The 24,146-nt window shown below is 45.9% G+C and overlaps 11 protein-coding genes across 11 annotated transcripts; 6 read left to right on the top strand and 5 right to left on the bottom strand.

Moving 5' to 3' along the window:
- Positions 1–1,569: 1,569 nt before the first annotated feature.
- Positions 1,570–3,786, top strand: V1513DRAFT_458102 (major facilitator superfamily domain-containing protein; the record flags this gene model as incomplete). The annotated part of the gene is made up of 5 exons (XM_066899672.1): positions 1,570–1,835; positions 1,913–2,403; positions 2,457–3,214; positions 3,249–3,390; positions 3,443–3,786. The coding sequence occupies 5 exons, from the start codon at positions 1,570–1,572 to the stop codon at positions 3,784–3,786; spliced, it is 2,001 nt and encodes a 666-aa protein (XP_066753972.1).
- A 1,164-nt stretch (positions 3,787–4,950) lies between these two features.
- On the bottom strand, positions 4,951–5,794 carry V1513DRAFT_39187 (uncharacterized protein). Its single transcript, XM_066895287.1, has 2 exons — positions 5,712–5,794; positions 4,951–5,658 (listed from the first exon to the last, which is right to left on the bottom strand). Exon 2 carries the CDS (start codon positions 5,643–5,645, stop codon positions 5,196–5,198), a length of 450 nt encoding a protein of 149 aa, XP_066753971.1. The 5' UTR covers positions 5,646–5,658; positions 5,712–5,794; the 3' UTR covers positions 4,951–5,195.
- A 581-nt stretch (positions 5,795–6,375) lies between these two features.
- On the top strand, positions 6,376–7,031 carry V1513DRAFT_443072 (uncharacterized protein). Its single transcript, XM_066897758.1, has 2 exons — positions 6,376–6,594; positions 6,653–7,031. Exons 1-2 carry the CDS (start codon positions 6,582–6,584, stop codon positions 6,904–6,906), a joined length of 267 nt encoding a protein of 88 aa, XP_066753970.1. The 5' UTR covers positions 6,376–6,581; the 3' UTR covers positions 6,907–7,031.
- Positions 7,032–9,786: 2,755 nt separating this feature from the next.
- V1513DRAFT_443067 (HNH endonuclease-domain-containing protein) lies at positions 9,787–11,440 on the top strand. The gene is made up of 2 exons (XM_066897757.1): positions 9,787–10,356; positions 10,408–11,440. Exons 1-2 carry the CDS (start codon positions 10,110–10,112, stop codon positions 11,073–11,075), a joined length of 915 nt encoding a protein of 304 aa, XP_066753969.1. The 5' UTR covers positions 9,787–10,109; the 3' UTR covers positions 11,076–11,440.
- Positions 11,441–11,690: 250 nt separating this feature from the next.
- V1513DRAFT_468668 (uncharacterized protein) lies at positions 11,691–12,163 on the bottom strand (the record flags this gene model as incomplete). Its single annotated transcript, XM_066900126.1, has 1 exon — positions 11,691–12,163. One exon carries the CDS (start codon positions 12,161–12,163, stop codon positions 11,807–11,809), a length of 357 nt encoding a protein of 118 aa, XP_066753968.1. The 3' UTR covers positions 11,691–11,806.
- Positions 12,164–13,349: 1,186 nt separating this feature from the next.
- On the top strand, positions 13,350–14,296 carry V1513DRAFT_38955 (uncharacterized protein). Its single transcript, XM_066895284.1, has one exon. It carries the CDS (start codon positions 13,446–13,448, stop codon positions 14,058–14,060), a length of 615 nt encoding a protein of 204 aa, XP_066753967.1. The 5' UTR covers positions 13,350–13,445; the 3' UTR covers positions 14,061–14,296.
- On the bottom strand, positions 14,071–15,345 carry V1513DRAFT_38961 (uncharacterized protein). The gene is made up of 2 exons (XM_066895285.1): positions 14,785–15,345; positions 14,071–14,738 (listed from the first exon to the last, which is right to left on the bottom strand). Exons 1-2 carry the CDS (start codon positions 15,253–15,255, stop codon positions 14,082–14,084), a joined length of 1,128 nt encoding a protein of 375 aa, XP_066753966.1. The 5' UTR covers positions 15,256–15,345; the 3' UTR covers positions 14,071–14,081.
- A 2,327-nt stretch (positions 15,346–17,672) lies between these two features.
- V1513DRAFT_431073 (uncharacterized protein) lies at positions 17,673–19,290 on the bottom strand (the record flags this gene model as incomplete). Its single annotated transcript, XM_066896370.1, has 10 exons — positions 17,673–17,878; positions 17,933–18,023; positions 18,080–18,288; positions 18,344–18,397; positions 18,452–18,523; positions 18,577–18,651; positions 18,710–18,846; positions 18,888–18,901; positions 18,958–19,117; positions 19,193–19,290. 10 exons carry the CDS (start codon positions 19,288–19,290, stop codon positions 17,673–17,675), a joined length of 1,116 nt encoding a protein of 371 aa, XP_066753965.1.
- Positions 19,291–20,254: 964 nt separating this feature from the next.
- Positions 20,255–21,006, top strand: V1513DRAFT_443055 (uncharacterized protein; the record flags this gene model as incomplete). The annotated part of the gene is made up of 1 exon (XM_066897756.1): positions 20,255–21,006. A coding segment is annotated over exon 1 (337 nt), but the record flags the coding sequence as incomplete, so codon positions are not given.
- Positions 21,007–21,468: 462 nt separating this feature from the next.
- On the top strand, positions 21,469–21,944 carry V1513DRAFT_443054 (uncharacterized protein; the record flags this gene model as incomplete). Its single annotated transcript, XM_066897755.1, has 1 exon — positions 21,469–21,944. A coding segment is annotated over one exon (476 nt), but the record flags the coding sequence as incomplete, so codon positions are not given.
- An 86-nt stretch (positions 21,945–22,030) lies between these two features.
- V1513DRAFT_38874 (selenium-binding protein) lies at positions 22,031–23,814 on the bottom strand. The gene is made up of 2 exons (XM_066895283.1): positions 23,731–23,814; positions 22,031–23,614 (listed from the first exon to the last, which is right to left on the bottom strand). Exon 2 carries the CDS (start codon positions 23,457–23,459, stop codon positions 22,053–22,055), a length of 1,407 nt encoding a protein of 468 aa, XP_066753962.1. The 5' UTR covers positions 23,460–23,614; positions 23,731–23,814; the 3' UTR covers positions 22,031–22,052.
- Between the last annotated feature and the right edge of the window lie 332 nt (positions 23,815–24,146).

Below are 24,146 nucleotides of genomic sequence, written 5' to 3'. Positions count from 1 at the left end.
CGCGGAATACGGTGACGCATGGCTGCGATGCGAGAGATCTTCAGATCTTTTTCTAGAGCAGCTTATCCAACTGTATCTCTGGCCACCAGACGACCACGAAGCCGGAGAAGTCCGCGTGGGCCATAGCAATTTCGGAATTTCTAAGCGGAGCCCGACTCCTTGCGCGAACCCATCAATGCAGGAGAAAGGACAAACCCATCAAAAGATGACGACTAGGAAAACGAAATACCGACTGATAGAGGTAGGTCTGATATCGCGGCCCAGACTGTCATGCATGTACCTGTTGGACTGCATGTCCGCTTAAATAAGTTTAGACTGCTTGAGTCTGGAGCCCGAGACATTCGTCATTTTCATGTCCAGTGTCGCCAGCGATTCCTTGCGAGCCCTACGCGGCGACACCTTGACTACGACGATGCTCCATTGGATCAAACCACTTTCATTCTCTGTGGCTCAGTGCATCCCGAGTTTGAATCACTAGTTCTCTATGTAAACCACGAAATGCGAAGCTGAATCAAGATAGTCGTATAGAATTTTGAGACTAGTTTGCGCCGGCGAGGAAGGAAAATGATCGGCCGGCCGTCCATCCGCTTCGCCGTCTCAAAGCTTGTGCTCCAGTCCTGCTCATTGAGCAACAAGCTTGACGAACCTGCTACTTTAGCAGTTCATCTCTTGCACTGCGATAGTTACTTGGATCTCGACAAAGAGTCAAGTATTCTCAAGTCTACCCTGTTATTTTCATTGAAACAGTCATCTTATAACCATCGTCTGGGTTGATAGAGAAACCAACTACATAAGCAGGCCATCTTGGCATAAGTAATCCCTGTGTCAGACTCTCCTATTCTGTTCGTGGTTCACGAGACCACCCCCTCTGAACTAAATAATTTCACTGGGCAATGGGAAGATGTGCGCGGCGTGGAATTGCTCCTATTGTCACTATCCGCCCGTCTGTTCACGGTGCCAGTGATCACGCTTCCCATTTTTGTCAGGGCCTAAGTTATTAATGTATTTAAACCTCTGCCGGTGGACGATTGCCCAGCATAGATAGAAAACCACCTTATCAGGCTTTGCAAATTTTGAACGTTTCTACCGATTGCACTTCTGCCGGCCATATGCTAGTTCCTTCTTTGCTGATGCAACAGTTGTAGCGTCGGATGAGCTCAGTATCACTCATTGATCATTGCGATGGCACCACATCATTACACTAGTGGATGTCCTCGACAATATCAAAGATAATTATAAATGTATATTGAGAATCATCAAACACTCTGCTGCTACAAACTTATAGAGCTTTGATGCTGCAACAGAACATGTATAGCCATAGGTATCGGTGACAGATTTCCGCCTTGGAATAGATGTGTACTGACAAAATTCGTGTTGTTTCCTCAAGGTTGCGATAGTCCTACAATAAGAACGAGCCAATCAAGGTTTGCAGGAACTGAAACTTTATCAACCCCAGTTTACATATAAACTTTTAAGGTTAATTGCAGATATCGCGACATCCATTTAGTATTGCGACATTGCTTGTCGCCCAGTTCCGCCCTCTTACCAAGTGATTGGCGGAGTCTAACAATGGACTGCATGATTGGATGGGCAACCGATGCTACTGAATCGCACTGTGCTGCAGGAATCTGCAAGACTCAAACGACGAGTTGGTCTCTGAATACGATCCTCTTAGTCATCCTGCTATGCTGTGGTTCTTGCTGTCAATTTGATGGGAACATTGACGCTAGTATGGCGCAATCACTCCTTAAGTCAAGCATCTGGAACTGCCTGAAAAAGCTGTTGACCCAATGGCGATATCATACAGTCGCCAAGCTACAAATACAAGCTCTAAGGTCTTGTCCTTGTTTTAGTTTTGGATCCTGTTGTTGTTAACTCACATAGTTGGGAATCGTCGAAATACATAGACCAGTCATGTCCACCAACGACGAAAAAACTTCGATCGCCGCACCGAGGAGGAGAAGAGCGCACAAATTTCTGAGAAAACTGATGAAGTGTCTTCTGACGGCGAGGACGAAAGCGTTTATGGTGCTATTGCTGGGAAGTTGAACATCCCTGACGACTGGCCCCCATTGGCAGCTCATCCGCCAAAGAAGTATTACTTTTGGCAAGTCAATGGACCGGATAATATAGACCTTGATGGCATTGCTACTCAGGCATCTGTGTTTGATGATCCCGAAAAAGCTAGACTTCACCAACCTACGGAAAAGTATGAGAATCTGCATCGTGTTGATCCGCGCGAACGATGGACCTGGAGAGAAGAGATAAAGCTAGTGCGCAAAATCGACCTTCGGATCATGGTTTGGGTGTCATTCATGTTTATGGCACTGCAGCTTGATCGGGGAAATATTTCGCAGGCCGTTGCAGATAACATGCTCACTGACCTGGGTTTCAGTACCAACGGTAAGCTATTTAGATTTACGCGACCCGGGATGGCGATATTAATGTGTTTAAAGTCTTCAATAATGGAAATTCGATTTTCAAGGCCGTGTTCTTGGTTTCGGAAGTTCCGTCTCAACTGATTAGCAAAAAGCTTGGTCCCGATCGTTGGATTCCTATCCAAATGATTCTTTGGAGCGCAGTTGCGATGAGTCAGTATGGACTTCAGTCGAAGGCTGGATTCTACATTACTCGCGCTCTCCTCGGTGCTTTAGAAGGTGGATTTATCGCAGATGTGTGCCTTTATCTCTCCTACTTCTACACGTCTATAGAGCTTCCTGTCCGTCTTGCATACTTCTGGGCAGCTTTGACGTTGTCCGATATTTGCGCTGCTTTTATGGAGTTTGGCATTCTGCATATGCGAGGAGTTCACGGCAAGGAAGGGTGGCGCTGGCTGTTCTTAATTGAAGGCGGCATTACGCTGGTGGTTGGCCTTATTTCGGCGCTGCTCATGCCACCATCGCCTACGAAGACGGCCTCGTGGTTTCGCGGCAAGGACGGATGGTTCACCGAGCGTGAGGAGAAGATTCTCGTCAACAGGGTTCTACGTGATGACCCAAATAAGGGAGATATGCACAACCGACAAGCCCTTAATTTTCGAATGCTTTGGGATTCACTTTGCGACTTCGACCTTTGGCCCATATATCTCATTGGTCTTGTGTTCGGTATGCCGAGTTCTCCGGTCGGAACATATTTGACCTTGACTTTTCGTGGGTTGGGATTCACAACTCTCCAGACAACTTTGCTCGTCCTGCCACAACAGTTGTTGTCGTTGGTGACGTTGCTTGCTATCACATACCTTTTGGCAGATAACTAATCAGTGCTCGTATATGGGAATACTGGCCCAATTGATGCATCTAGGGTTTATGATTCCACTTCGAATATTCTCACAGTCGACGAATAGATGGGTCAGATACTCCATCGTTTCATTATTTTTGGCTTCTCCATCGAGTATGTTAATATTGTTGTATCTCATACTTCGACAATTTGTAACAGTTTCTAGCTCATGCGATCCAAGTTGGTTGGACTTCGCGAAACTCTAACACGGTCCGTACACGCACGTTATCGGCAGCAATGTACAACATGTTCTGCCAACTCAGCGGTATCATTTCATCGTATATCTACCGAGCGGACGACAAGCCACTATACCATAGAGGCAATTCCGACATTCTGGGTATCATCGTTATGAATTTGGTGATCTATGCAGGGGTGAAGTTATATTACGTCACTCGAAACAAACGGCGTGAGCGAATATGGAACGCTTTTACAGAGGAGGAGAGACGTCAGTATCTCTTTACTACGACTGACAAGGGTAACAAGCGCTTGGACTTTAGATTTGCTCATTAACGGTAAGGCGGAGATACGGCAGTAGAATGTCGTCTCATAGTTGTGCGGAGCGCATTGCGCAAATAAGCTTTGTACACTACGGGTGGGTGCCTTCGCCGTTGTGAAAAGCTACAAGATGTAAAATACACAGTAGCCAAGCCTTTACGTTCGGCGGACTTTTAGTTATTTCTGTTGAAGAATGTGCAAGGGAATTGCCGACAGAAGAGATCCTTCCCTTAAATGCTACAAGACCGGCCCCTGTACATATGCGAATGGAACACTAAAGAAAAATATGTACTTGCCATCAGGACTGTAGATTGTGAACCTTGTAGAGCTCTAAAGAAACAACTTGATGTCTTGATCTAGCCGGAACCTCTCTTGTTGGGGTGACTACAGGAGCAACGCATTGCTACCCGGAATTCGTTTATAAGGAACACGTTCTGGAGTTCAAAGAGCTAGATCATAGCGGCGAGAACATGGCAATCGTTGTTGGCGACCTTCTGGAGGAGCTTAAACTCGACACCAAACTGCTAACAATAACGAGAGACAACGCGTCAAACAACGAAGGTTATGATTTCCGAATTATACGAAAACCTGCTAGCAAAATTCTCCACTGCTGAGGATCCATCTGCCAATAATGAGCGACGTGTAATGCGGTTCGAGGGACTATCGAGCTACATTAGATGCATCGCGCATGTACTCAATCTGATAGTAGGCGACATCCTGAGAGATATCCAAAGCGCGAATCGGGTCTGCGATGATCTCAGAGACAACAAGGACCTTGATCCTGACCTGTCTCCTTTGGCTAGATTGCGCATAATTGTCCTTTGGATAGACCGAACGCAGCCGATGGAAGAAGCTATGCCAGGTGTTGGAGCTTCCTGATAAAATAATTCAATACGATGTCAACACACGGTGGAACTCAACATACCAAATGTTGAAAGAAAGTCTCGAATAATGCAAACAGATCGAGCGCTTCATTTTAGTTGAAGCCATTGGTCTCCCGTCGTTCACAGTGAAAGATTGGAATTAACTTCGACAATTAAAGAATATACTCGCCAAATTTGACGAGTTTACGCGGTTGGTCTCGAAGGCTAGACCTCAGCTGAGTCTGTCGATAGCCTTGTATTATGAGCTAGAAGAGTTCTTCCAAGATGCGAAGAACAATGACGGACTGTTCAAAGATACTGACCCTATGTTGGTAAGAGCTGTTGAAGCCGAGTTTTTGTGCGAGGGCCAGCTTTGTAGTTTTCCAGATTTCTGGATTCAGACCATAAGTGAGCAACAACTCCAAAATTCAGTATCCTGCGTTTACGATATATAAAAACAAAGCCAAGATTATAATTTTCAGCTAACTACGGCAACTCGACTGGACTATTCCGGGATTGTGCTGAACAAAAGCGGACCCATGCGTTTCTGTAGCCTATTTGCTATAGTGTAGTTAACACTGCTGGTATTGTCCGATATGCTGCCCTGACTGGATATCCAACTCTGTTGGCCCAAGCAGTGAGATCTCTCCTTGGAACGTATGTTGCTATTGATAATTCCTCCTCATTACATGTCTCAAACGTCACGTCAAACCTCACACCTATGTGACTCATACAATATGAAATCCAAGTCATATTTCCTTGGGATACTTGGCTTGGCCCATCGCCGTTTTCTTGACAAAAGAATAAGTTCTGTGGATCTGTTAAACTGTACTTGTATCTGTTACCAGACAATTCCAGACAGTCCATAAATTCTGCCATTTGCTCAGATTCACTCAAAATCCATTTGTTTGTTGTATTATTTGCACATGTAACGGACATTATGAATGATAACGCAGTGACTAAAATCAGCGCGAAACGCTTGCTGACATCAGAGAATTTGCTACCACCCATTGTGGTGAAAACACTAGAACAGTTATATGATTAATCAGCTTCACTCGGCCATTTAGTATGACCTACCTGGCAAATAAATCCCTATATACTATATGCGATATTAAAGCTTTTGCGTGTGTGGTGTTCGGTGCAGACAAATGGCAGGCGTCATCAATCCCTTAAATAAGCCACCACAACTTGATGCCGATAGCCAAGCATGTCCAACAAACTATAAATCTGAACAGTTCTTGTCAGCAGCTTATCATCTCAATACCTTGGCGCTTTAACCACGCCAGAATGCCAGTTGGAGAATGTTGCCGCAAATGGACGGACATAACAATGATCCTGAAAATATTTCTTTTGGATCCTTGCAATACATTTTGCATCTACATTTTCGCGACTTAGTAATGTCTTCTTATCCTCCAACTTTGGCGTTGGGGGAAAATATCGCTCACTTGCATTGCACCGCTCGCATGTGACTGACCTGTAACGACTATTCTTCCTAGTTTTGGTGTCAAAACTTTAAGGAAAATTGCTGAACCCGTACCCTAACGGTACTACCTCCCGTCGTTCGTAGTAACCAAAGTAGGTTTGCGTTTATTCCATAATAGTTCTAGTGGAAACCTTCCCCTCCTTACATTTCTCAAGTCCCCTTGCCCTAACATTCTTGGAGTCCCCTTGCCCTCATTGTTTACATCGTTCGCGTCTCTCCAACGCGCGTTTGTTTACCGTATTCAAACTTCCTTCACTCATTTTTCTCTCTCACACGACAAGCAATTCTGTTTGTGCTTCCTGACTTATCGCGAATATGGAATCATCCCAAGCTTTTTTTCTACGAGGATCACAGTACTGTCAGAAATGTGCATCTTGCCGCACTTTGGTGTGTTGCGAGACGTTTCAAGAACTCCAACAAATGTTTGTCGGCAATGGTGGTAAATCTGTAAAGAGTTGTAAAAAATGTCGAGAAAATGCAAGTATGTCAATAGATTTGATTAATTTGCGTTGAAAACTGAAGTTCGGCCGACTAGATTTAACTTTCATTGTGCAGCACACTCGGGCCACTCCCCTGTTAGTTTTGAGAACCCTATTCTTGCTGATGCACTTGACATACGGCTCACCGGCCAGGATGACAGAAATCGAATCCTGGAAGCACGTCAATTCCGTCCACGAAGTTAGAAATTTATACTGCCATCAAAGAGGCCAGGTCTTCTTGGGCCTCTACAACAAGACAACCTGTACATATAACATTTGCTGCATGGGGCTGCAGCGTGTAGGGGAGTAGGGGAATTCAGGGGTAACATCATACTAATAGAGTTTTCAACCAGAAATTTATCAGGCATTGCTGCACCATAGTAAACTGGTAGGGGAGTGTAGGGGACACTAGTGGTTAGGGTTTGAGATCGGCTTTAACGCACCACTATAACGATCGATCTAATTACGGCCATCTCGATACGTGGTTTGGTGTCCAAGGTTACAAGGTGAGTAAACCCATTCCATCGATGATCACTACTGACTTTAGCAGGATATCTACCCTTGGGTCCTGGAAGGCATTGAGTACGGGGCAGGCAGGAATAAAACGGATACTTAGTGTGAACAGGGATGTGAAAACCAGGCTCGGTGAACACACACAATACTGAAAAGTGGGCCAGGTAGTCCAGGTGAATGGGCAATGAATGACGTGCAGGGTGACCGACATTAGTCAAGGGTAGCTGTTCCATTTCAACATAATATAGTCATTGCTGAAAGATTTCAGGTCGTTTCGGAGTCGTAAACCATATGTTGTAGGAAGCAAGTAACGATATATTTTAGAATATTTTCAAGGGATAATAATATCAAAAATGCCACTGAAAAGTTTGGTAATATCATATTATCGGGTCTCGTACCACTCGTACCTGCCAATTTATACCCCAACGACTAGACATTTACACCACATAATCCTTCATTTAAGTTAGCGCTAAACCAAGTTAACCAACATTATTCTACAAATTAACGTTAATAATTTGTTTTAGAAGCTCATCCAGATTCGCAGGTATGACAATATATTCGCTGTACGTTGAAACCCTGGTGTGCCTGTTTTTCTGCACGACTTGAGCACAACTATGGACATTATTAGTTGCAGTAACTTTGAACAAAGTGCTATCCTTTACGCGACTGGCATGCAAACTCCAAGGGCAATCATTTTCTTTGCACTTCAACCGGACGCGTGTAGGGTCGGATTTGATGGTGACGAATTGATATCCTTCTTCAATAGCACTGGACCTCATCGCATGCTTGAAAGTATTAATATCAGGGAACAGATCTCCAACTGTAGGCGGCATTATGGACAGCTATCTTTGTGAATGAGGACGCGTTAAATTCAGGCGAGTTAGTTTACAGACCGAGAAGGAAGGACGCGTTCAAATTAACGCGACTGGGTTTCCTTTAGGTTAGAAATTAAGTTTGGTCGGTGCATATAAGGGTACGACTGGTACGAGGCCCGATGGCATTCAATCCTCAACGTTCTTATATGTGGCTGCGGCTCGGCACCGGGTCTGATGCCCTTCATAATAATTACAGCTTTACCTCGCACTAGCTTATCGGAAGTCTCGCTCATCAGTTCACGCTCGCAGGCGTTGAGTACTATGACGTAGACATATCACTACGACTGTCTACACCTTGATTATGATGCAATTTAATACAAAAGAAACTTGTGTCTCATGCGGAAACACTACGCCTTGTCCGAAGCTCGCACCTAATTACAGAATAATCCGATGACTCGGTTGTAGAACATGTTGACGTGTTACAGACAGTATCAGCTGTGTGCTTTGGCGTAGTGAAGAAATCCAACTGCAAAATTAGACAATATCATTATACTATTCAATAGAACAAGAAATGCCTTCGGTTACTCTCGCTGTTGATGGCCCCAATTCAACAATACGGGAAACTCGGCTTTGTCAGTTCTTCCAATTTGTTTGTAAGCCCAATCTCCTGTTTAGTGTTGCCCTGGCCTCATGCTCTCGTATCATCTTCCGTGTCATCACAGTCATCCTCGTGTTGCTTTCTGACGCAAATACCATAGCGATCTTCGCGATGCTGGCGTACGCACTTAAAGCCAGGCGGACAATGCCGTCAAGGGATAGGCGTAGGCGTTGGGATGCACAGACCTCCACAGACCATTGTCTGTGAGCAGAATGAGCCCTGTGGGCAGGGGTCCCCACTGACGATGCAAGCAACTGAAGGTGGCGGAGGTTGAGCAGTTGGGGGAGCAGTGGCAATACATTGTCCAAGACACTCTGTTGGAGTAGGTGGGCAAACCATTGTAGGAGTACAAGTGGAAGCCGATCCGCAAGGTTTGTTATTCCCCATAGTGCAAGGGATAACAGCGGGAAAAGTCTGAGATGCAAGGCAAAGTCCACCGCAGGTCTCTGTTTGCGTACATATTGAGCCCGTGGGGCATGGCTCTCCTCCTAAGGTGCAGGTGACTGTATAAGCTGGTGGTGGAGGACTACTTGTAGTGGCCACCGCAAATGAAAGAAAGAGGGACAGAAGAACCAGCTTCATGTTGGTGAAGGTTAGGTCTCAGCAGTAACGACAGAATTGTCCAAGAATGCAATTGAAGATATCCAAGGGTTCATATAATCTTCAATGCGGGGTACTACAATACATCGCGCCTGATATACAATGGCGCATTGTCTAAATACAAACTGTTGTAAAATAGCCAATGATTGTGAAGACTGACGGCACGCAGATGGCGCTGTGGCCACTGGCGTCGTCAGATAAATACAGTCGAAGCAGCCATGTAGTGTGGTTAGTTGAATTTGAATTAAGTGCTCTCCCCTCTCTCCCTACAACAATAGATAACCAGCGAAGAATATCGAATACGGAAATAGTCGATTACTGCAAATATTCGTATTCGGAACGATCCTAGAACTTAGTTTGATAATACCTAAAGTACTGTAATTAGAAATGCAAGGTTTATGCTTTGTACTTTGTTGGCGAGTATACTGGTCGTTCACTATAGCGGAGGGCTCAGAATGAAAAGTCAGGTAAAATCAAAAATAAGGTCTCTTTAATACTGTATATGACTTGATAGCCCATTGGCTCGACGGTTATGCCATAATGGTTTTCCCATACACAAGCAACCTCAAAAACACCCAAACCCATGATCTCCAATTTACGCTGCGACAACATTGCATCCAATTGGGGCGAGGGTAATCAAGATGTCATCAATTCGCGTTCTTCCACGTTTTAAGATCAATTGAAATTTATTCACGCGCATTGTACACACAATTTTAGAATCTTGATCTGATCAACAAATATTCAGGTGCTCCTGTAGGACACTTGGTAGCATACTCGACGAGCATACCTTTCACTTATCACATCGTTTGATATCTTGCTTACAACAGACCTGAAAGCTAATAGGTATTGTTTCATCTTGCATTTAATTAGCATTATTATGGCGGCAAGTAACTGACATGATTGCACGATTCAGGAAAGAAGCACTTCATGCCCCTAGACAGGTCTAGAGGACGAGAGGTCCATTTTTACAATGTTTTCAGACCCGCTCAAGCGCTCGGTGGACTGAGACTGAACGATACGATGACGGAGAAAACCTTTCTTTCTATGCTTCAGATTCTCATCATTGCATCGCATCCATATAGCGTATCATTGAGGGGTACAGGAGTAGCATTGACACCAACCGACAATCCTCTCAGACTAGGCGATTATGATATAATTCCCAACTCTCCTGGAGGTACTAACTTTGTCATGATACAAGAATGCGATGGTTACTGAGACTCAGTAGGCACAATATTCATCACAGATGAGCATTCCATTTTGAGGGTACCCTCGAGTACAGTCACTGGGAGAGATGAGCGGTTTCGACAGCACGTTCGTGAGAGAGACAAGAAGTGTGTCATAACTGGCTCTGTCAACTCTGAGGCCGACTTGGATGAATGGTCTGGCTTCGAGGCCGCCCATATATTCCCGATCGCTGGTGAAACTTTGTGGATCAGCAATGGGTTTTCTCGCTGGATTACAAATCGAAAGGACGAGCATGACACAGGTATCAATTCATGTCAGAACGGATTGCTTATGCTGTCTAATATTCACAAGAAATTCGACAGCTATTATATTTCAGTCAATCCAGACGACGATTACAGGATAATTTCTTTCTCACGGGGAGATCCTTTCCATGTGGCTGGGCGGGTACTTGACCCTGTTTGTCGAGCTCCGAACAATGAGAAAAGTGCGCGAGACGAGCTCCTACGATGGCACTTTCGTCAAGCAGTGTTGGCCAATCTCAGAGGAGCTGGAGAACCATCTTTTGAAACTGACTTCCCACCTGGAACGGATATGGTTGGGGAGATCCTCAGCGGACCACAAGCAGCGAAAAGAATGGAAGCAGAGCTCTTCTCGAGATTGAATGGGGTATCTCTGGCCCAGGGGAGTTTGTCACCAAGGCCCCTTTGAGTCCGGGTGCTCCTGAACGTGACAACTATGAATGCCCGATAATGGCAATTGTTACTGAGTGTTAGTAACGTGCAGGAAGCACTGGAATTCTGCAGACGTTTAAATTGCATTTGATACGTAATGGGTTAGCTAGTGTATATACATGTGGTAAAGTAGGCGCTGCAAGGTTTTATGCTATTGGGGCGTGCAAGGTCCGCAGATGAGTTATGATATATGAATATGACATTATATGAAATACGTAATATGAAATCGTAGTGCTGTCCTTTCCGAGAATCACTATATCATCCACATACAGACCAATGTATTGTCGGTCATTCGCTGACTCCTTAGTGTATATGCCGTATTCGGTGATTGTTTGCGTGAATCCAATGCTGATCAGAAAATGATGTATTGCATGATTCCAACAACGCGGTGCTTGTTTGAGCCCATAAAGGCTCTTCTGAAGTTTGCAGACCAAACGTTCTTTTCCCGGAACCTGATAACCCTCAGGTTGCGTCATGTAGATTTCTTCTTCAAGTTCGCCGTTTAAAAATGCGGTTTTGACGTCACAGAGTTCAATGTCCAGGTCAAATTCCGTAGCAACTGCGAAGAGGACGCGGATCGATTCAAAACGGATAACGGGCGCAAATGTGTCAGTGTAATCGACGCCCTCCACTGTGAAAAGCTGCGAACAACCTAAAAATCCATTTTCAGGTTACTGGCTGCCGATCTGCGGGTAGTTCGGTTAATACCTATGTGTTGTTCTTGAGCAGAGACTGATATTCCGAGTCGCATGCTGCGATCCATTTATCGTGATCAGGTTTATTGCGGATCTGTCGAATAGTTTGTGGAACAATGTCTTCGTGTACGGCGTATGCTTGCTCGATGGCTCGTCTTTTGCGTGGACGTCGTTCTGAAGGGGGAGACAATGGCTGATCGCCATACAGGACGATAGTGTCCTGTATAGATCCATCCGAGCTGCCAGCGACATAGGTACCTCGTTCGCTGTCATGATAATTGGGCCCGCTGAGTTGCTGATCGCCATATAGGACTATAGTGTCATTAACTGCTCCATCTGGAATGCTGTCTTCATGATGGTCATCGTGCATCCGGGTGACGCTTTGTTCAAGCGTGTCAGAGGCTACAGCCCCGAGTGGTGCGGCTCGGCTGCACCTTCGCTCCCATTGGCCCGGATCCACACCTGGTCCCGTGGTTACCCGAGGACCGCGTCCTGGAAGTTTTCTCCCTTGTTTTTCTCCATTTTCTTTTCTCTCCTTTTCTTCTTTCTCTTTAGCAAATTCTTTTGTAATCAATTCTATTTATTAGAACTTAAACGCCCCGAGCCTTCACACTATTGCCGATTTACCGATCTCGCCGATTTCGCATTTTTTACCGATATTATCGGCGCGAGTGTCGTTACTGCCGCTAATCGTAGCAGCAAATCGGTGAATCGGCAGGATTACTAAATTAGGCTTAAGTTATATGATTGCAAGAACTATTAGCCGATGATTCCTAGGATTGGAAGGCCAGAGATCCAATCAACTACATCAACTACATATTTTTTGTATGTGTAGAGTAAGTGTATATTAATAAGCTAGACTTGAATGTAGTGCATCAACAGACACCTCAAATGTAGATGGTGTACGTCTATAGTTGACCAGTGTATGAGGTGACCCGTATAACTGTCACCGTCACCTCAGAAGAAGCCCACTAATATGAGCAGGAATCTATTGTCAGAATTTCATGAGTTTATCAAGAACCCAGATATCATTATTAAACCAAGTGATAAGAATATGGGTCTTTGTATTGTTAACCTTGAATGGTATATATGTGAAGCGAACAAACAGTTAGCCTCTCCAGCATACATTCAGACTACTTGCATTTATACCAACCAAATATTATTGGAATTGGATAATATCCTTGAAGTAGTATCTGATGATACTAGGAAACATAGAGAATTCATCATACCTGATGTTAATAATGGTAAACTTCCTGAATTCTACCTATTACCCAAGATACACAAGGCTCCTCTATCTGGTAGGCCTATTGTGCCATCACATAGTTGGATTACAAGTAATGCTTCCAGGTTTGTTAGCCATTACTTGACTCAAATACTTGTTAAATATCCTTGGGTAATAACCTGTACCTCTCAGTTTGTTGAAAAGGTAAAGAGTATTACCTTATACTCTCCGCCGACTTTAGTTACAGGTGACATCACCAGGATGCACACCAATATTGAGGTCCAAAAAGCCCTTCAAACTATTTGGAAACCTTGTATCCGTTTACGGACAACAATTTGGCTACCTAATACTAGATTTACTTGGCTGGATTCTCAGAAATAACTATTTTACATTCAACGACACGAAATACCTTCAAGTAATAGGCACTGATATGGGCACCAGTTGTGCACCAGCATTTGCAAATCTGTATTTAGCCGTACTTGAGAGCAAAGTTAACCTCCTTCTTGTTTATACAAGGTATATAGACGATATATTCTTTGTATCAGAAACCAAGGACTGGGAAGAACTGAGAATTACAGATCGGCTGGATCCAAATCTTAAAGTCAACTGGGTCGCTTCTCAAAACGAAATAGATTACCTTGACACTGTAGTCTACCCAGTATATACCCGAACACTAGTATATCGACTATATACTAAAACCCGGGTCAAGCCAACTCAGACTTTTCAATACCTACTTTGGCGAAGTGCTCATCCTCCGCAATCAAAACTTGAGTGGATAAATGCCGAAATACTCCGCCGTAGAATGATCAATTCGACTGAAACCCGCCTCTACGAATCGATTATGAGGTTTTATATGCACTTAAGATGGAGGGGTTATCCCCCCAGGATCCTTAATAAATGGTTCAAAGAAAGTTTACACCCAACTAGCAATAATTCAACTAATAAATCTACATTAAGCGTGATCCCTTTTACCACTGAATTAAACCCTATTTGGGACTTTGTAGACTTTGCCAACACACGAGCAGTTTTTCAATTTTTGCACTAAGTATTCAAAATCGGTCTGAGTTCACCCGGCAATTACAACATGATTATCTTTACCCAGTCTTTCCTCTTCGTCAGGGCCAGCGGTATCTGAATAATTAGATGATACCAAGCCTCGCAACTTTCTCTCAAGATAAGAGGCACTTACACCCGTGTTTCCGGAATTGAATTCTGCTTCATCTTCTAGAATGGCAAATATTGTCTGAAAAGCGTTTGACTCACGCACTACATAACCAATAGCTAGGTGAACGTTGCATAATAACGAAGACGGAACAGGAACCACGTGAGATTTGCATCCAAACAACAGTTGCTCCTCATCGTCATGACGGGCCAACATTTCGGGAAGGTCTATGTCCGGGTATAATTTTCTAAGTCGGTAAATCTTGTCTCGACATTCGATGCCAAAATGAAATGAACCAAATGACGAATGCGTAGTTGGATCTAGCAACAACCCGTTGGAAGGATCATTGATTTGGCTACCAGTCAACAGCGTCTCGACAGATTGACCGGCAAATATAGAGAGCGCCTTTCGTAGTTCTGCGTGATTGCTCGCGCTGAAGGGAATAATATGCGCTCCTTGGAGAGTTGCTGATGAGAAATAAGTCGTGCCAGGTGGAGGTCGAGGTGATGGTATATCTCTCACTTTCCCGATTAGAGATACAACGCCATCCCGATCGAATAACTATGTATTTGTTAGCCGTACTCAATGATTCTGAATTTATATTCACCTTGCGCCTGAAAGTCATTTGATTTCTTGTAGCCGTGCTTCTATCTGATGGTGTCGGAGTATGAGAAGGGGCCATCATAGTTAACAATAGATCTAAATAAAAATCTCTAGTCCAACCGATGACTGACGACTTCAAATCATCACACTGAAAGAACTTCGAGCGTACTTCCTGCCATGTCCGAGGTCGACGAGGAACAAAGCCACTCTCTGGCGATGGTAATACCATGCGAGCATCGCACGGTCTTAATAATTTCCTTAATATTTCACTCTCCTGCGGCGAATCTGTGCAGCGTTTCCATAGATCACCGGCGAGTGAATCACGATCATAACCCCACCGCAAGAGAGCGGTCGCGATCGTACGCACATCAATGGTGCGATTATGATAGTCAAAAGCAAGCGGAACTTCACAGGGTTCCAAAATTGTTATAAGAGTCTCGGGTAGGGTTTTTTCAGAATAATCCAGCTCGGTCATTATCAACGTTATGTCGAAACCTGTGGCGCAAGATACGTTATTGTCAAGCCAGCTTCAACAGCCGGTGGCAATGAAATCGTGCAGGATAGCTTTGTAACTGTAGCACCATTGCAGATGTTACGTCGCAAATAATGATAGCTCTTTGTTGCTTGGCTAGTAAATGATAAATTCTCCAAATAATTATGGTGCGGACAGGTTGAGTCGTGCCAATTTCTCAAACCCTACCCCTCGGCACAGGCCCTTAAGCGAGTTGCGATGTCGGTCCTTGTAAGTGAGTGGGTTTGGTGGCTTGTCGATCCTTGGTGTTTGTATGGCATGTGCGGCGTGTCGGTCCTGTCGGTCTGTGGAGGGGCCTGAATTGACGGCTATGTACATTGAATAATAATCACGAGGCTGTGAAGGCAAGGCTGCGGTATTTGTCGTGAAAAAGTACAAATCGCTGCCCCTCTAGCTTATTTGTATGAACTCCTCGCCGGGATCGAATTTGGGAAAGCTTTGGAGAGCTTGAGGTTAGGGCCCAGTCCTAGGAAGGATAATGTGCGGTGGGTGGCCTAGCAGATAAGATGGCTGTAGTTCAGCTGACTAGAATCACTTATATGACGAGAAGGATAGAGTTGATAATCCAACGCCCTAAAGCCTCCACTATCGTTCCGACATCTTTCGTCGAATCTCACTCGGCGGCCTCTAAAACTCTTTTCCTTGAAATTAATATACGACGATTTGCTGACTGGGTTAAGCCAGGTCTTGCAAAGTTTATCTTTCGAACTCAACTGGTGACATCCAGGGGTAACAGCGACGAAATTTGTCCAGAGCACACAGATTTACCCGCCACTGGGTCGAATTAGTGTTTAGCAATGACAAGAGCAAAAATTTGCCATCATGTTACTTCATTTGTGTAAATAATCCGACGTCCACTTTGTTGCATTACGAGGTCCCACGGCTGCCATGAGTACTAGAATGTGCGTTGTCGTCAGGATCACACACCGTCCACTTTCAAGTTGTTTCCCACACCATCATTGCTCCATCGTTTCAAAGTATCAATTCGGGACCATGACATCAAACCAGATCGGATGCATCTCGTCAAATGGCGATCTGAATAATATAAATGCAGCTCGCCAGGTCGTGGAGATTGCTCCTGATTTAACGTATCTAGGATGTACACTTAGTTGACACTGTAATAGGCATAAATGTGATATCCCCAGAAGCAAGGATCGACCGTTGTGTAACTGAAATTGTTGTAACATAAGATCGACATCGCGTGAAATGGGTATCACACGAGTCGTTTATGCAAGGTCGACATTGAGGATAATCACAACGGAATATCCCGCCCAATGTCGATCTATAAGGAGGCAAAACCCCGATGCCCCTATTGGGATCGGGGAGCTTCAGTTTTTGCTAATTTCTGTATTGACATTGAAGCCAGTCACTCGCCCGTCCTACTGAAAATCCCTCCTGTGCATCAACATCTATTACATCCCGAAGGAAGGTTTAGTCACTATCATCCTATTCTCTGACTGATATATCCGATGTTTCGGGTTTTTTATTGGAAGAGTGTAGGTTGTGGCTGTTGAGCAAGTATTATAGTCGTCTGACTTTAATTAACGTGCCCCACCACCGAGTGAGCCACACCACCGAATGAGCCACTTTTCCACGCCGTAGCAATCTCTAGTTTAACCACATTTTTCTTTACAACCACACATGGCAAATAAAAGTGACGAAGGTCAAATAATTCTAGCCCTTCGGGCTATGGAACAAAATCCTAAGCTAAGAATTCGGGAGGGTGCTCGGATATACTCCGTTAGTCGTGCAACCATCGCTCGACGACAACGCGGTCAAAGGTCGCGACGCGATACTGTAGCCAATTCGCGAAAACTCACGGATCTGGAAGAATCTACTGTTGTTCAGTATATTCTCGACCTAGATTCGCGATTAGGGTTATTAAAGCCATGTGTGCGGCTTATTACTATGGGCTGCCGATTTACTAAGTTAGGCGCCTTTTGCTCAATCCTTCTTTAGACTTTTCTATTCTGCCCCAACAGCACAGGAACATCGAATCTTAGCTGGACATGCGGGCTGATACTCAGAACAGAAAATGGTTGACACATATCAAATTCGAAGTGTCGACTCTAGGGTGACGATGAGTCGTTTCTAGTAGACTTTATCTTTTACGTCACTTAATACAATTGTTGTAAAGAGAGAGGGGACAGCACTTAATTCAACTAACTACAATACATGGCTGCTTCGACTGAATTTATCTGACGACGCCAGTGGCCAAAGGGCCATCTGCGTGCCAACAGTCTTAATCATTGGCTATTTTACAACAACAATCCATATAATCCTATTTTTCTCATCCGTCTCACTGCAGAATTCAATACAATATGCAGCTCAGGTTAAGCATGCTGATGTATTTTTTGAATTTAGGCATAGGTATAACATAGTCTGCCGCCCTGGATATCCATGACGTCGTCTATCGCCACGATCTGGCTGTCAGTGGACAGAAGACCCTGGAAGTCCATCTGATAGTCGAGCGTAATATTTCTGTAGGGTTTATCGCCATAGAAATTGAAGGGGTAAGCGTACGCGGTATCGGGTCCGGAGATGTCATACTTCCGGCTCGGCCAGTCTGTGATATACTAGTTAGCCTCTCCAGCTTTGATAAACCCGGTTCACAACTAACCCAGACGCTGCCACAAGTCCCACAGCCGATCAATGTTGGCATGGTGCAAGTAGAAGACCGGCTCACCAGGGGAGGAATAGAGATCAGTGATCTATTAAGGACTTAATTATATTCCTATCAAATTGGTTTGCAGGTTCAGTCGCTCACCTCACCAGTGTCACCGCCAACACCTTTATGACCACCACTGTGGTATGTTCCGGTGTCAATGGTAACGCCACCCTCGACTCGTCTGTCAAACTCATAGAAATCCGGGGCCCGGAGAGCGCTAGCGACCACGCTAGCATTCAGAGTGCGTGTCGCGAACCACGGGCTGAAATCGCGAGTAAGGCAGCGGGGATTGTAACTAAAGCTGTTTGCTATGCATTTTAATGAGCCATACGTCTCCAGTCAAGCATCGTCGAAGAGACTTACCACCGGGCCCCATATTAACGGACATGTTAGCGAATGGACCTGTTGAGATGCAGCCTAAGTTTTGGCATGTTAGAAGCTTTAACGGTTTATCATTTATTGCGATCTCACCGCCCCCAGTCTTTCCTGGAACGTGCTGAGAGATATTGGCCCATAATGTAGTGTTGATGTAAGCACCGTTTCCTAACATCTATCAGAAACACCAGTCCTTCGATAAAGATAGCTTTTTGTCTCACCCCCGAAGCCGTAGACCGGGTCGAATACGGGTGACTTAGGGAAGTCCGCCTCGGTATTCACATCCAGGGTCCAGTCTGCCAATTATCAATCCTTAACAGAGATTATCTGCTATCACGGATGGCATACACTTACCCCAATATCTATGCCACGCATCGTTAAAAAAGCTTTTTCGATTTAGATCAGACTTAAGGTTGGGCCCCCTCATAGCCGCATAAGCTCCGCAGATCTGACTCATATTGAGACAGGAAAGTGCGATGCCACCTGATAACCTGTTAATGGCTTATGTAGATCCTTCTGCAATAATACGCACGGTTGAAAGAAGCCCTATGTTCGTAAGTTCAGCTTTCATCTGAAATCTTCTATGCAAAGAAGCAACTTACGACCCAGTGAATATAGTCAGTGTTGTTAATGTGGGTGGCTTGGAAGTCATCAAAACGACACCGTGCACCATCGTAGACATGGCCAAGTTGACTCGGCTGAAATTGCAAGCACTTAACAGCGTCAATATAAGCCAGTTTCTCACTGTTGGAGAGAGCTCGCCTGTAGTATCATTCGCGTGAGCAGAATTTAAGGTACAGATTGTGTTTTTATATATGTCTGTGAGAAAACACTTACCACTCTTTTCGCACGACGGGATTGCTACAATCGCAGTCAGCAAATCCGAGCTGGACAACGACGAGAAGTACAGAAGTGACTGCGGCACGCAGGTACATTGTGATCATTGGAGAGCAGTAGAAGCAAGAGAAACACAAGACTTCAGGAACAAGATGTCAGGGCTACGTGTAGATAACACGCAAAGACAATAGACAATTAGGCAGTATCGTGTTGTAGAATCTTTACTGCAATGATAGACACGGGCGAGATCGAGTGTTCGTCTTATACCCGCCTCTCCGTGGCCTGTCGTAGATCTGATCCCAAAACGAATGTACATCTCTACTCCAAAGAACGAAAATATCTACGAATGTTCCGCCTTGCGCGTGGCAAGCGATGGTGAACTGTGCTGATCAGTGGTGTCCTCGAACGATCACACGTCCTCCTTGGTGACAGCCCCCCTATGACGAGGTTGTCTGCGGCAAGATTCATCAGGCGCATCACCGTTGACTGAAACCTATATCTAACTATGTACATGTACGTCTAGGGCTATGCAGCGGGAGGGTGTGCATGCTGAAAGCCATATGGTTAACCCCAGCGGCCATATTTTTAACCATAGGCTAGGGCTTTCAGAGATGCGCATGAAAGATCACGGTCTGGGCCACCTTGGTGGCTAGGGATGGGCGTTTTGCTGCAAAATTAAAATCGCTTTTTCATTGCTGCAAAATTCGCCGCAAAACTTAAGAATTTTGCATATGCAAAATCCAAAATCCCCCTGAACGGGCTCGATAAATGTTAAATTTTTTTTCTCCTTTGTTATTAGTTAAGTTATCTACACAGTATCTCACCCCACCGCTAAACGCAATTCACACGATCATGAAGGATGAAGTGTTTCGCTACTTTACAAAGAAGGAAGACAACGAGAAGACCTTCGAATGCAAGTTTTGCAAGCAGACCTGGTCAACGGATGACCGAAGTCGATTCATCAAGCATCTCGCCAAGTGCCCCAAAGCGCCTGCAGAACTCAAGACGGCGATGGAATACCGGGTTGCTGAGGTTAGTACCGCGAAGTTGAAGAGGAAGCTAGCATCGATTTCGAATGCCGGCGGTGTACCTTCCCCAGTGGTTGTCGAACTTGATGCCAGCGAACAGACCTCATCTGCTAGTGTTCGTACTCTGAGCACTACCGCAAATATGGGACGCTGGGTCGAAGGGGGAAACGCTGGTACTTCAGCAAGAACTTGCGGACTTTCTCTTTACTTCGGGACTGCCTTTTAGCTTGGTTGACAACCCCGCCTTCAGAAAATGGGTCAACCACCTTCGCCCGGCCTTTGAGATTCCTCATCGCAAGGAAGTAGCGACGACCATGCTTGACGACTCATATGATCGGATGAAAGGACGGATGATATTAAAGATCGAGGCAGAATCACATAAGACGTTAGTCACTGACTCTTGGACCAACATTCGTGGTGAAGCAATTGTGAACTATGTGCTTGTTACACCTAACGGGGAGGCTATGTTCCACAGTGGTGACCCAACAGGAGCAGAATCACACACAGGAATTGAAACACCCCGTCACAAACACAGGGAGATGTGCACAAGGGAAATCTACTACATAGGACAAGGAGATGTGCACAAGGAAGATCTACTAAGAGATGTACATATTAAGAGAGATCTGCATAGGAAGATCTATTATGCACTGATGTAAGATCGACATCACGTGGGAAGGTTCCGGTGAACAAGGGAACTCCCGGTCTCTGTCGAATGTCGGTCTATAAGAAGGGTTCAATCCTGGATTAAGGGAGGAGGTCAGGCTTCAATAAAATATATTTGAAGACAGTTAACAGCTATCGTATTACTTTGTTCACTCTTTTCCCATATACGTACCCCACACCTTTGATTGAGTGCATGTTGTGAGAGGCTAGGCCTTGGCGGAGTCTCGGGACTTGCTCTCGTACAAGTCCCTCGATAAGTGAACCCTGTAGTGTCGCTGGGAGGCTATGCCAGAGTGCGGCTCGGCTGTGCCGTCACATCCGTCACATCCCCTGATTGGCCAAGGCCGGAGTCCCCTGTCCCCTGAGTCCGTAGCTCCCGTTCTTTTCCGTCTCTTGTCTTCTCTTTTTTTCTTTTCTTCCTTTTCTTTTAACGAATCCTTCTTGTATTTATTGGACACCTAGTTAGCGAAATAGCATTAGGTTACCCGTCACATTAGGATTCGTTCTTTCTTACACACGGTCAAAGCGAGAGAGCTTGAAGGTTTTATTTTAAAAAAAGAATACGAATACATAGAAATCCGCAAAAAGAGTCACCAGTTGCCTGACGAAGTACTGCGCCAGGTGACAGAGATGTTGCAGGCGCAACAGCAGCAGCACGAGGCCAGAATAGCTGAATTGCTTCAACAACAGAAGAGTGAGATGAGCGCGCAGATACAACAGATGCCGCAAGGGCAACAGACGGCTGAGACGCCAGTTATTTCGACCGGGTCTGGGAAACATAAAATGAAGGTCAAACTGGAGTATGATCACTCCAATTCGGCTCTATACCCTGCCTTCGAGAGTCAACTTATTGCCAAACTTCGTATCGATGGCCACCTTATCGGCGGCGAAGCCGAACAAATTTGGTTTGCGTTCGGCTGTCTTCAAGGGACAGCAAAGGCCCGTATCCAGCCTTGGATGAAAGCCTACGAGAACAATACGCAAAAGTTCACAAGACAGGAGTTCGTGTTGCAAATGCAACGGTCCTTTTCTGACCCAGAGGCAAGGAACAAAGCCTTGCAGAGGTTATCAGAGAAATCAGGATTTTCGAGATTTTTGCCAACCTACTTTCCATGGGGATTCTGATTCAATTCACCCCCGCAAATATGTGGAAAATATTACAATTTCCCTTACACATCAGATTGCCGGTAGCAATACGAGTCCGTCGACGCATCACCTCCCTGAAGCCTGATCTGATGAACCCGCAGCCCCCTGAACTCCTCCCCATGAGGAAAGAAATCCTTGTCGAACGTCATCCCCCCGTCGGGATTCACGTCGAGCTTGACCATCCACGCGCCGACGCCGTCGGGGTAGAACTGGTCGTCCCACGACCCGTACAGGGAATTAGTAAAGTACACGCGCTTCCCGTCTCGGCTGATCTCGATCATCTGCGGCCCTCCGGCTAGTGGCATATCCGGCTTCGCGGGGTGTGCGGCGCGACTTATGATGCCGCCGATACGGACGGAGCCGACTTCGACGGGGTATGCGGGGTCCGAGACGTCGTACTGTTTGAAGTCGCCGGTGGCCCAGCAGGAGACGTAGAGGAACTTGTCGTCGACGGAGAGGTCGATGTCGGTGATAAATGGCGGGACGGCGCGGAATGGCTTGAGTGCGGGCGGGAGGAGGTCTGGATCGGCGGGTTCGGCGGGAATGGAGATGACCTTTGCGGCCTTCCAGGTGTCGCCTTCGCGGAACCAGCGGAATACGGCCGCGGAGAGGTCCTTTGTGGAGATCACGACGCCAACGAAGCCCCAGGTAGCTTCGGGGTCGTGGGATGGGCGCACTTCGAGCGCCATCTGGTGCTCCTCGCCCAGATCCACACGCTGGAAGTGCTTGCCGGCGGCGAGATCCCAGAAATGGATGGCGTGGCCGTACTTGTTTCCAAGGAGCAGTTCTGGGACCATGCCCTTCTCGATCATGGATGGGCTTCCCCACTCGCTGGATATCAACACGTTCTGGTTCAGATGCCACCATGCGTCATAGTGGAAATGCTGCGGACCTCGTTCGGTTTCCCATGCTCCCACGACATCAAAAGTGTGGTGATCCAGCAGGGCGACACCGCCAGGTCCGTCATCGTCGCCTTCCGCGCCACCTAGACAGGTCAAAAACACTCCATCTGGACCACAGTGAGCTGTGTGCGGACGGGAATAGCTGGCCATCTTGGAGAGCGTCTTGCGATCGATCGTCTTGACCAGTTTTGGGCTACGTGGATCGGGCCCCATGTCGAAGACGTAGATGTTCGATGACCGGAGGCCAGGAACAAGGAGGTAGCGTCGCTGTAGGCCATGCATGTTGTGTCCTTCGTGCTTGTACGCACTGGAACAGGCATTCCATCCAAAATGGTGCAGCTCATCGCCTAGGGCCGGCGTATCAGTCCAGCCAACTACTCTACCGTAGGTTTTGGATCCAGGCTTGACATCGATCACTGTCATAGCATCGTTTTTCTGACCGGCGCGGTCGAAAGCAACCAGGTAGGCCACTTCCTCTGGCGGGGCGGCGATGGCGTCAGCCGCAGTGCGGTAGAAGGTCGGATCCATGTCTGTTAAGCTCGATCGCAAGGCTCCTGCAGATAAAGCTTATTGGGAATAGAAGTACTATCTGTTGTTGAACAGCTGAAACCCGCGGAAGGCCGGAGAAAGAGCGCCGTGGATTCCGTTAGATGAAGATGTGCACTTGGAGCCTTTAACACCTCCTACATGAACAGTTCAGCCGAAATAGAACTCTCGAAATATATAGGAGTGGTTTGCGCAACACAGGTAGGTTCCTAGGTGTATGGGTCTACCCGATATGGTAAGCCAATCCACTAACCTTGCAACTGGTGGAAGAAGGTAATAGTGTTTTAGAATTTTCTTATCTGACGGGTAGAGGAGCCGGAGCGGTCTTCTTATACTCGCCTTTTCCGGAAAAGAATGTACTGTGACGGCCATTGACCTACCAGAAGGTAAAGCGAAAGTTGGAAAACGAAAGACGCGGAGTCTTGATACTCCCCTTCGCTTGATTCTGCGTACAAGTTCCTAAACCCATTTTGGGGTGATCCTCCAAAAGCTAGACAAGTTATCACCGATCCCTGCCCTTAAGGTCTCACAAAAGCAATGTTTTCCACATGGCGAAATATTAGTTTACCGCATTGCATTAGCGGGGCAGGAAGGAGCTCGTGGTGGCCACTATGCAAGCCCACGAGATTCCTGAACTATGGCCACACAACCTAATAATGAGCCCCCCCC

The sequence above is a fragment of the Lipomyces chichibuensis genome (genome assembly GCF_038497645.1).
Source record: "Lipomyces chichibuensis strain CBS 12929 unplaced genomic scaffold V1513scaffold_12, whole genome shotgun sequence".
Taxonomy (NCBI): Eukaryota; Fungi; Ascomycota; class Lipomycetes; order Lipomycetales; family Lipomycetaceae; genus Lipomyces; species Lipomyces chichibuensis.
The sequence above is the reverse complement of the archived record's forward strand: the minus strand, read 5'-3'. Positions and strand labels throughout refer to the sequence as shown.